The 12,134-nt window shown below is 42.6% G+C and overlaps 1 protein-coding gene across 1 annotated transcript in view; it reads right to left on the bottom strand.

Moving 5' to 3' along the window:
- fhip2a (FHF complex subunit HOOK interacting protein 2) overlaps positions 1-12,134 on the bottom strand; it is an 88,844-nt gene that overhangs the window by 52,774 nt on the left and 23,936 nt on the right. The window contains exons 2-3 of the mRNA XM_059947921.1: positions 3,168-3,246; positions 613-782 (exon numbers count right to left, since the gene is read on the bottom strand). Coding sequence (XP_059803904.1) covers positions 613-782; positions 3,168-3,246 — 249 coding nt within the window. The remainder of the gene's footprint in view (positions 1-612; positions 783-3,167; positions 3,247-12,134) is intronic.

The following is a 12,134-nucleotide window of genomic DNA, read 5'->3' as shown; positions in this document are numbered from 1 at the left end:
CCAGAGAACTATGTTGGCTGGAGTCAGGGCCTTGTGCCTTTACTCTTGGTAGAGTCACCCATGCCAAACAGGTCAAAGGGTAGAGGCCAGACGAAGAGTGGCTCACTGGTCCTGCAGCTTTAGGGGTTCGGCTCAGGGCTAACAATCCTGACCGGTGAAAAAGAAAAATTGTTATGGAAACAGCATTGAATTCTTCTTTATCCGTGCGCAATTGTATGGACCCTGAACCACACCTGGGGCACAATAGAGAATATGGCCAAGGTTAGACAGTTATAGATGACCTTCATTGCTGCCCAAAATGTCAGCAGCATAACAGGCAGTACGTAAGTTAGTTAGGGGTTTCGGCCTAAAATATCAACCGTTTGTTAATTTCAACAGATGCTGACCTGCTGTGTTCCTCCAACATTTTGTTTGTGTTGCTCTGGATGATACATTTCTATCCTGAGTAAACTGAAAAGAGAGAAAAATAAAGCAGACCATTGCAATCCTGCAATGACTATATATTCAAAAGCTATATCTACTGTCAATATTTATTACATTGAAAACCTTACAAAAATTTTAATATCCTACAACTGTGTTTCTGACTAAAAAAGAATGCAGCATGAAACATACATCAGCTTTTCCTAATGTGTACAGCGTTTCCAAAATCTTGTGATGGAGTAAGTACTCCATACAAGGCCCAGTCTCCCCAGATTCCCTTTCATGTTCTTCCTGAACTAAAATATCGAGCATCTGATCCAGATGTGATGGGATGTTTGTATCTGTTACAGGAGCTTTATCATCTGTTGAGAAAACACATTAAAAAATCATGATTTATTATCAATATTACTGCATTTCAACAGACCAATGAAATAGCAAAACTATTCAAAGTTTGGTATCTACTTTTGATATTAATCTTGTCAATATTTATACTTATATTAACAACGGGAAAGAATCTGTATAATTCATTGCCATGGACAGCTGTGGAGGCTAAGTCATGGAGTATATTTAAAGCAGAGGTTGATAGGTTCTTAGTTGGTGAGAGCATCATAGGTTACAGGGAAAAGACAGGAGAATGGAATAATAAATCAGCCATGATGGAATGGTGGAACAGACTTGATGGGCCAAGTGGCCCAGTTCTTCTTTTGTCTTATGGTCTTAAGGAATTAAATAATACTGATTAAGTAGTGACTTATTTTATTCAGAGTAGATTCAAAACCCCAGCAATCCTGTCCTACTCTCGTGTCATACAATGTTCAAGATATCTTGTTTTTTAACCACTATTGTTGAGTACTGTGGCTGACATGCCATCATGTAATAGCCCCAGTCCACTATATCTAATGCCTTTGTCAAATCTATGAAAACCAGGTACAAGTTTTATGTTATATGTTATATTTCCTGTTATTGGTGTACTGTGAAGATTATGTCTGCGGTACCTCTTGATGGGTGGAAACTACACTGTGATTCAGGAAGTACTTCTTCAGATAGCAGGAGTCATGCAAACACTTTGCCCACTGTTGACACTAACCACAGCCACCACTTAATCATGTCCACAGTACACCAGAGTATGTGGATCCCAGAACAGCCTCCACAGCCACCTGAGTACCCACCAAAAGGATCACCTCCGAGAGCATCTTACTTGACCAGTGATTGCACCATAGTTCTTTAACCACAGACAAATTAAACTACATTCAAATGTTAGGCAATGTATGCTTGCACAAAGCGAAAGCTTAGCCAATGGGGTTAGAAGGATATCAACAAATAAAGATCAAACTACATTTAAAAAATAAATACTACTAACAGCAGGCTGTCAATTATTTAATGCTAAATCATTCTAATACGATAAAACCAGCATCAGATTTGAATACTAGGCTTATTTTGTTAAAATCATGGAAATTCTAGCCATGAGTGAAGCTCGGGAAAGGGGACACAAAGTCTATCAGGTAGTTAATATCAAAGAGAAACACCACAAGGGCAAAAAAAGATTACATCTCACTGTGTCCATTAAGAGAGATAAACAGTTGATAGACAAGATTACTGTGCCAAATTGCAGGTCTAAAACTACCATATGTGTTGTCAAATGGAGAGATCACGAACTGATTGAATGACAGAAAACATTGTAGCTGACACATCAGACCTGGTACAAGATCCCTGATCTACTGAATATTATAGGGGAAAAACTACATGACAAAGGGAAAGGTGTTCATTCATAATGAGCTGTATCATATGACATGGGTGATCATGGCCTCATGACCATGATTGTTCTTGGCAAATTTTTCTCCAGAAGTGGATTGCCATTACCTTCCTCTGGGCAGTGTGTTTACAAAATGGGTGACCACAGCCATTATCAATACTCTTCAGAGATGGTCTGCCTAGTGAAAGTGGTCACAAAACCAGGACTTGTGATACGTACCAACTACTCATACAACGATCGACCACTTACTCCTATGGCTTCATGTGACCCTGATCCCAGGGAGGGGTTGCTAAGCAAGTGCTAACCCTAACCTTTGCCCAAGGGTGACCTGCAGCTTGCAGAGGGAAAGAGCACCTTCCTTTGGTAGGGAGGTCTTTCCACTCTAAGGGAAGGCATCTCACCTTATACAACTGATTCTGCTTAACTTAATGCTTTAATTATTTTAGATATTTTAATTCTTTCAGCAACTACTCAGTATTATTCATATTTAAAAGTATTCAAGAATCAACCGGAAGCCCTGCCATTAGTTGGGTCACACCGCTTAAGTCTCGGACACTTTGGGTTGGCAACACAGATCCTTTGTATCTGGACGGAAAAAAATATAGACATGAAAGACTTCGAGTGGTGATCCCAGACAGTGGGTGAGATTAGCAAGATTCAATAGCACATTTCATGTCAATAGTCCAGTCCTGAGAAAAGGTCATGGCCCTTGAAACATTAACTGTTTTCTACCCTCCACAACACTACCCATCTGAACTTCGTAATACATCTAAATTGGGAGTTGGAATGACAAGCAGCAAGAACCTTTCCATAAGTTTGAGACTTGTCAGCCTGGCCATTCATACAAAAACACTATGCTTCAGAGTCTCCAGTCAGACATTTCATCATTTACTAACTTGTCTCAGGCATGCTATTAACAAGTTCAATGCACAAGCTTTCTCATCTATTTAATTTAATTACTATTAATCAAAAATAGAATTTGACAGCCTCCTACCTGTTGTTTCAATATAATAATGGGTAATAGCTTTCCAATGATACACAAAGTCTTCTTGCAGAGGAAGAGAAGGAGCGAGCTATAAAATTCAAAAGAGAAAATTTAGACAGCAGTTTAGACTTGTTTGAAGTTAAAAATTTGATTAATAATTATTCGTATGTTACATGCATTTCTTCACATTTATCAATCATTTAATTCAGTATTGAAATGGAGACAAATCTGAAGATTAAAGAAATTCACTGTATTTAGGATCAATGACAGTTATTAATTTTCTCATATCAGTGACAAGTGCTGACACATGAAAATAACATAAAACTAGTTGCTGAAATTCTGAAATAAATGCCAACACTCAACAGCTCAGAAAGCATCTACAGGAAGGAAAACAGTGTGAACCTTTCAGGACAAAGACCCCTACAGCACGTATTTTGTTCATTAACATGCACAAATGCAAATTTCAAGTACTTTATTGCATTCATGTTCATGTTTCTACTAATGAGCAAACACTGCTTTCCAGAATCACATTATCTCGAACTGAAATTTTATATAGGGAGCCAGGAACAAATGGAACTGTCTGTAAAATGGGATAGAGTGGGAAAAAATACTGGAACGGAGCATAAAAAGTTTCCCCAGTTCTTCAGGTTGGAAGTCTTGGAAATGCACTGTCCATCAGAAATTTGGACGCTATAATTCTATAATGGGCAACAAATAAAAACCCAGAAACATGAGAACGAGGTTTTGCCAACAAAGTTTCTGAGGATGAGACAGAGAATGAGAATGGAAGAAATATGAAAAGATAGCACTTTGAAACAATGAAAGGGCAAGCAGCATTTTGTTTATGAAGCAAAGGGAGGGTCATTGAAAAACTGAATGGTCAGGTCGATGCTAAAAGTAGAAGGCAAAAGAAATTTGTTGTTCCTCTCCTTGCCCTGGGTGGCAACCTTGCTGTTTCTCTTACATCTGTCCGTTTTTTATGATGCTTAACCCAACATGGATGGAAAGCATGCAAGGAGCAGGCCGGGTTCGAACCCGGGACCAGTCACTTTGAAGTCCAGTGCGGATGCGGATGCCACTACACTATCGGCTGGTGCACAATTCTTTAAAAGAAGGATAAGTTGGTAAAACTTTAAAAAAGTATAAAGATTCATCAGCTTTGTTAATTGGGTTAAGCATAGCTAAAGAAGAAACTTCTGACAGAGTCATCAACATGAAATATTGTTTTCTCATCTTTTATCATTGTAGTCATCTATCATAGCCTTTCCATAGCATCTGATGAATGTTTCCAGCATTCTCTATTTTTATTTTGAATTGCTAATATCTACATTATCCAGGGTACTGAAGGCATGTGTGAACCAGCTATCTGGTATTTTGCAGCACCTTTCCAATCAGCGTCAGAGTCAGGAAAAGATACTGGTGCTATGGAAGACTTTCTGCTTGGTTCTGTACCCAGGAAGGTGACTCCATCTAAACTTAAGGATTACAGCCCAATTGTCCTCGCATCTCATGTGATGAAGGTGCTGGAGAGGGTGGCCCTGACTTACATTGGACAGCAGCTGAGATCTTCATTGGACCCTCTACAGTTTGCCTACCAGCATCATGTGGGAGTGGATGATGCCATCACTTACCTGTTGCAGGGAGTTCACTCCCACCTGGATGATGCTGGTGGTATTGTGAGAATCAGTTTTTTTGGTTTCTCTAGTGCCTTCAATGCAATCCAGCCACTTCTTCTGAACAAGAAGCTGCAAGGGATGGGTGGAGAAAATCCACTATCTCCTGCATTACTGACTACCTGACAGTTAGACCCCAGTTTGTATGGCTGGATAGTTCTCTACCTGAGATGGTGGTGAGTGGCACTGTAGCACCACAAGGGACTGTCCTGGCTCCATTTCTGTACACACTGTACACCTTGGACTTTCAGTGCAACTGACTCTTGTCACTTGCAGAAGTTCTCTGACGACTCTGAAGTGTCTGGGTGTATCAGAGATGGGCAGGAGTTGGGGTACAGAGAACTGGTGGACAAGTATGTGGAGAACTTCAGGAGGAATCACCTGCTCCTGAATATGGCGAAAACCAGGGAGTTGGTGATAGATTTTAGGAGGAAGAGGACTGTGATGAGCCCTGTGTACTGTTACGTATTCAGGCAACAATAAATATATGAGCTAGGCAAGGGATTTTATAACAAACAACACTTTTATTAAACACTGAAAACAAACCCCCCAAAAGTAAACAAACACTAACGTAACCGGAAACAGCTGCTGTGCGGCAGCTTAAACAGTTCTTAAAGCGATGTTGCAAAAACAGTTCTTTTAAGTAGGATTGCCACAAGTTCAAAATGCTCACGGTTCATTTAAGGGAGAGACTTTTTAAGACGATTTAAATTCTCTTTCACGTTGTTTTGCTTCGATCCCCGACTTCAAACTTTTCCCACGAAGAATTTACGAAACAAAACGGCTTAAAGGCACTGACCTTTCCTTTATCACACTGTCCTCAATCTTCTGCTATCCCGCAGAGATTAACACGAGAACAGTCAACGAATTCCTTTCAAATAAGGATTAAATAAGGTCGAACCAGTTTCACCGTCAAAATAGATTCTCCTCGATCTTTAACTCCCGAACTCCGATCTTCACTCTCCACTGATTTCTCAACTAGCAGTATTGTAAAGAATCTGCTGGCAATGACCTTTTAAACTTTAGGCATTAGATAAAACTTCATCTTTCAACTAAACTGCGTCATCACATTAAATCACGCAGTGGCATGAAGTCAACTTGGCAAACCCAGCCACGAACTGCCCCTCCTCACAGGGTGGGGTCTTCCTTTTATAACCTGTAAAAAAAACCTATCACATGATCTCTACTGGCGGGAAAATGACGTCACTCCACCATCACAAGACCATTATCTCAAGTCCAGTATAGCTTCAACCCCAGTCACGTGACAAGGGTACCACTGTCATGTCACGAGTACGTAACAGTACATTCTGGGAGAAGAAGTTGCAGTGGTGAAGGAGTACAAATACCATAAATTCCGGACTATAAGCCGCTACTTTTTTCCCACGCTTTGAACACTGTGGCAACACTGCGGCCTATACTACGGTGCGGCTAATGCATGTTTTTTCTCATGCCGCCAAAAACATTTTGCCTCGTAACAGTAGACCAATAAAATTGATGAGTAGTTCACAGAGGTCCAATGAAATTGTACGATAAATCAAGCGTACTTTCACAATTAAATTATTGTAAATCAGTCATTTGTACTCACCCTCATCAACATGGAAAACACTCGAAGAAAAGCATATGATGCAGCTTTTAAGTTAAAGGCGATCAATCTGGCGGTTGAAGAAGGAAATCGAGCTGCTGCACATAATCTTGGCATAAATAAATCGATGTTGAGACGGTGGAGACGCCAGCGTGAAGAACTGAGTCAATGCAAAAAGACGACAAAAGCTTTCAGAGGTAATCATAGCAGATGGCCCGAACTTGAAAACTTTCTTGAAGACTGGGTTAACACACAGAGAGCAGGCGGCTGCGGTGTTTCCACCGTGCAGATCAGACTGAAGGCTAAAGCAATCGCCACCAAAATGAAAATCGAAGATTTTAGAGGTGGGCCATCGTGGTGTTTTAGATTTATGAGACAAAAAGGCCTGTCCGTCAGGGTAAGCACGACTCTGTGTCAGCAGCTCCCTCCCGACCACAAGGAACAACTTGCTAACTTCCGCACATTCACTCAAACAAAGATAGCGGAGAATTCCATCGGGCCAGATGATATCATAAATATGGATGAAGTACCTTTGACGTTTGACCTGCCTCTCACTCGGACTGTTAATAAAAAAGGTGACTCGTCCATCACACTGAAAACAAGTGGTCATGAGAGAACGCATTTTACTTGTGTTCTGAGCTGCACAGCATCCGGACTAAAGCTTCCACTGATGGTGATTTTTTAAGCGGCTGACAATGAAAGTTCAGTGAAAGCTGCCATCAAGAGTACAAACTCAATTCCAGCTGTGATTCCTGGGGGCACCACGAAGTATTTGCAGCCACTGGACATCAGCGTGAACCGGGCATTTAAAGTGGCGCTGCGCGTTGAGTGGGAGGCTTGGATGACGAGCGGTGAGAAATCCTTTACCAAAACAGGACGCATGCAAAGAGCATCTTTAACTCAAGTCTGCCAGTGGATCCTAAATGCGTGGTGCGGTGTCACAACTTCCACCATCACCAGCGGGTTTCGAAAGGCTGGACTGCTGCGTGATGAAGAGGACCGCGTGCGCTCAAGTGCGAGCAACAACAAAGAGACTGAAGTGAGTGACAAGATCCTTAGGTTTTATTCAATTTGGACACTGAAGGACTTTGATGGTTTTAGTGCGCAGGAGGAAGATGAAGAAGGTGATCAATAACTTTTCCTGGTGGGCTGCAGTATATATATTTTTTTTACCAGTCGTTAGGAGATATTGGAATGTTGTTCGTGCACTGTTCAGTAAAAAAGTATAGGCAACGTAATTTGTGTGTTACCGATACATATGTATATTTAAAAGTAGCTGTGTTACAGGCACTGTTCGAAAAAAAGCATTTGCAATATATATTTGTTTATGTTACCATACGGATTTAATTAAAAGTTAAAAAATCCTCACGTGTAATATCTTTCTGTGTAAATATCTCATATTACAACGTGGGACACCTGCGGCTTAAAATCCGGTGCGGCTTGTACAAGTACAAAATTGATTTTCTTTCTAAAATTAGAGCGTGCAGCTTTTAATCAGGTGCGCTCTGTAGTCCGGAATCTACGGTACTTGGCTGTTCACCTCGACAACAGACTTAACTGGAAAACCAACACCAAAGCTATTTACAAGAAAGGGATGAGCTGGCTCTATTTTCTAAGAATTATTTGCATGCACTTATTAGGGATAGTCAGCTGGGTTGTGCTGGAGAGGGCCAATGTCACAAATCTGAGCTTTTGAAGAAGTAATGAAGTGAAGAGGTTGGACAGTGAATGTTGTCTACGTGGACTTTGTATGGTAGGCTGGCTCAGACGATCAAACATGTGGAATCCATGGAGGTTTCGTAAGTTGTATTCAAAATTGGCTTGGCCATAGGACATAAAGGGTAGGGGTGAGGAGGTGTTTTTCTGACTGGAGGTCGATGACCAGGAGTGTTCCAGAAAGATTAGTACTAGATTGTTTCTTGTATATATTAATGATTTGACTAAAACCATAGATAATCTGATTGATAAGTTTGCAGATAACACAAAAACTGGTGGAGTTACTTGAATGTGGGACAAATAATGACTGTGGTACAAAGTCAACACCATTTAATCAGATTAATTAACAATCAACAGAAAATTAATTTTAATTCAAATGCTAAAAATAAGATTCTGGCGGCTAGCAAAACTGTGCATTGCTATAGTTTTAAATTTGGATGCAATTTAGAATCTGACAACATGGTCAACCTCACTTTCTTCATTATGGTTTGATTTTAAATTCATTTATTTATTTAAAGAGCTACAATGCAGATAAGCCCTTCCTGCCTTTCAAGCCATGCTGCCCAGCAAACCCCAGTTTAACCCTAACCTAATCACGGGCACGACGACTGAACTCCGATGGCTCAAGCAGTAACAGCATTGCGCTTACCGCTACGCTACCATTGGCACCCAACAAATATTAATCATACTCTGACACTATTGATGAAATCAGCACCTTCACTTATCAGCCTTTTGAGATGGCACAGAACAGCACACTAGATTAGATTAAATTTCACTGTCATTGCGCCGAGCACCAAATTTCTTGGTGTTCACCTGACGGAGAATATCACCTGGTCCCTCAACACCAGCTCCATAGCAAAGAAAGCCCAGCAGCGTCTCTACTTTCTGCAAAGGCTGAGGAAAGTCCATCTCCCACCCCCCATCCTCACCACATTTTACAGGGGTTGTACTGAGAGCATCCTGAGCAGCTGCATCACTGCCTGGTTTGGAAATTGCACTATCTCGGATCGCAAGACCCTGCAGTGGATTGTGAGGTCAGCTGAGAAGATCATCAGGGTCTCTCTTCCCAACATCACGGACACTTACACTACACGCTGCATCCGCAAAGGAAACAGCATTATGAAGGACTCCATGCACCCCTCATACAAACTCTTCTCCCTCCTGCTGTCTGGGAAAAGGCTCCGAAGCATTCGGGCTCTCACGGCCAGACTATGTAACAGTTTCTTCCCCCAAGCTATCAGATTTCTCAACACCTGAAGCCTGGACTGACACCTTGCCCTATTGTCCTGTTTATTATTTATTGTAATGCCTGCAGAGTTTTTGAGCACTTTATGTAGTCCTGTGTAGGTCTGTAGTCTAGTGTAGCTTTCTCTGTGTTATTTTTTTTTACGTAGTTCAGTCTAGTTTTTGTACTGTCATGTAACACCATGGTCCTGAAAAACATTGTCTCATTTTTACTATGCACTGTACCAGCAGTTATGGTCAAAATAATAATAAAAATGACTTGACTTGACTACAGATACAAAGCCAAATGAAATGCAGTTAGCATCTAATGAGAAATGCAAAGAATAGCGTTATTTACAAAATAACTGCGAATGAAAAGTATGTGCTACAGCACACTAATATAAAAGTACTGAGACAGTACAGTATGGGTGCAATACTGCTTAGCGCTGTGACGTGAGGTTCAGCAGGGTCACAGCCTCAGGGAAGAAGCTCTTCCTGTGCCTGCTGGTGTGGGAGCGGAGGCTCCTGTAGAGCCTACCAGATGGGAGGAGAGTAAAAAGTCCATGGTTAGGGTGAGATGCATCCTTGATAATGCTTTTCGCCCTGCCCAGGCAGCATTTATGGTAGATGTTCTCAATGGTGGCAATTGGGTGCCGATAATCCGCTGGGCAGTTTTCACCACACGCGAGAGTGCTTTGCGGTCCGATACGGAACAACTGTCATACCACACTGAGATGCAGTTGCTGAGTATGCTCTCAATGGTACAACGGTAAAAGTCCGTCAGTATCCTGGGACAGAGGTGAGCTTTCTTGATGCTCCGCAGGAGATAAAGGCGCTGTTGTGCCTTTTTGATCAGGATGGAAGAGTTCAGGGACCAGGTGAGATCCTCGGAAATGTGGACACCAAGGAATTTGAAGCTTAATACAAGCTCCACTGATGTAGATGGGGACATGAGTGTGGCTCCTAGCATGCCTGAAGTCCACAGTGATCTCCTTGGTCTTCTGGGTGTTAAGGGCCAGGTTGTTGTCGGCACACCACGTGGACAGGTGCTTGACCTCGTTCCTGTAGGCCGTCTCGTCATCCCCTTTGATCGGGCCAATCTCTGTGGTGTCATCTGTGAACTTGATTATGGAGTTACAACCATGTACAGGAACACAGTCATAGGTGAAAAGCAAGCACAGAAGAGGGCTCAGCACACAGCCTTGAGGCACGCTGGTGTTCAGGGTAAGAGTGGAGGAGCTGATACCAAGCTGGCGAAGTTTGGTGATCAGCTTTGAGGAGGTCACAGTATTGAATGCCGAACAGCATGTCAATGAAGAGCATTCTGAGGTAAGAGCTGGGGCTGTTCAGGTGGATCAGGGCAGAGTGAAGTGCTGTGGAGATGGCATCCTGTTGACCTGTTGGTGCAATAGGCAAATTGATGAGGGTCCAGGGTAGTGAGTAGACAGGATTTCAGATATGATAGAACCAGTCTCTCAAAGCACTTTGCAATAATGGGGGTGAATGCAACAGGGCAGAAGTCAATTAGGTGCCATGGCAGTGGAATGCTTCGGCTCTGGCACAATGGCGGCAATCTTGAAGCTTGTGGGGACAACTGCCTGGGCCAGGGACAGATTGAAAATGTCCGTGAAGACCCCGGCCAACTTCCCCGCACAGACCCTGAGCACACGGCCAGGTATTCCATCTGGACCAGCTGCCTTCCGTATATTCACCCTGTTCAGGGTGGCACAAACATCAGAGGTGGAGAGTGAGAGAGGCAGTTCACCAGGTGGGAGATCCGCTTTGAAGGTGACCTCCTTGTTCTCTCGGTCAAAGCAAGTGTAGAAGTAACACACACAAAATGCTGGTGGAACGCAGCAGGCCAGGCAGCATCCATAGGAAGAAGTACAGTCGACATTTCGGGCTGAGCCCCTTTGTCAGGACTCGTCAGGAGTGTAGAAGTAATTGAGCTCATCAGGAAGGGAAGCAGAGCTGGAGAGGGGCACAGTACTAGGTGGTTTGATGTCTGTAATGACTTGTATGCCATGCCACATGCACCAGGGGTCCGAGTGTTTAGTCTGAGAGATTCCCCTCCTCAGGTTGGCCCTGGCTGAGCTGTAAGCCTCCCGGTCTCCAGACCTGAAAGCTGAATCTCTGGCTTTGAGCAGGAGGCGAACCTATCTTTTCAACCACGGTTTCTAGTTGGGGAAAACTTTTATTTGTTTTTGTGATGTCACTCTATCTACACACTTGTTGATGTGATCAAGGCCAGAGATGGTATATAAGTCAATGTTAATCTGACAGCAACACACAGAAAATGCTGGTGGAACATAGCAGGCCAGCCAACATCTATAGAGAGAAGCACTGTCGACGTTTCGGGCCGAGACCCTTCGTCAGGACTTCGGCCCGAAACGTCAGCAGTGCTTCTGCCTATAGATGCTGCCTGGCCTGCTGTGTTCTACCAGCATTTTGTGTGTGTTGTTTGAATTTCTAGCATCTGCAGATTTCCTCGTGTTTGTTAATCTGAGAGTCTGTGGTGGCACGGGCAACAAACGTGCTCCAGTCTGTATGCTGGAATTGGTGAAGAACGGAGCCAGCATCCTTCAGCCAGTTCTTAATAGATCTTAACACTAGAAGAAGAATCCAAAAATTAAAAAAACCTTAAGACCATGAGACATAGGAGCAGAATTAGACCATCTGCCCCATCTGCAAAAAAAAACATGCAAATCTGAAATAAAACTCAAAAATGCTGGAAATACTTGGAGGTCAGGCAGCATCTATGGTGAAAGAAGACTTATCATT

Source organism: Hypanus sabinus, chromosome 22, assembly GCF_030144855.1.
Source record: "Hypanus sabinus isolate sHypSab1 chromosome 22, sHypSab1.hap1, whole genome shotgun sequence".
In the NCBI taxonomy this organism is placed as follows: Eukaryota; Metazoa; Chordata; class Chondrichthyes; order Myliobatiformes; family Dasyatidae; genus Hypanus; species Hypanus sabinus.
Note: the sequence above shows the minus strand (reverse complement) of the source record. Positions and strands in the feature narration are given on the sequence as shown.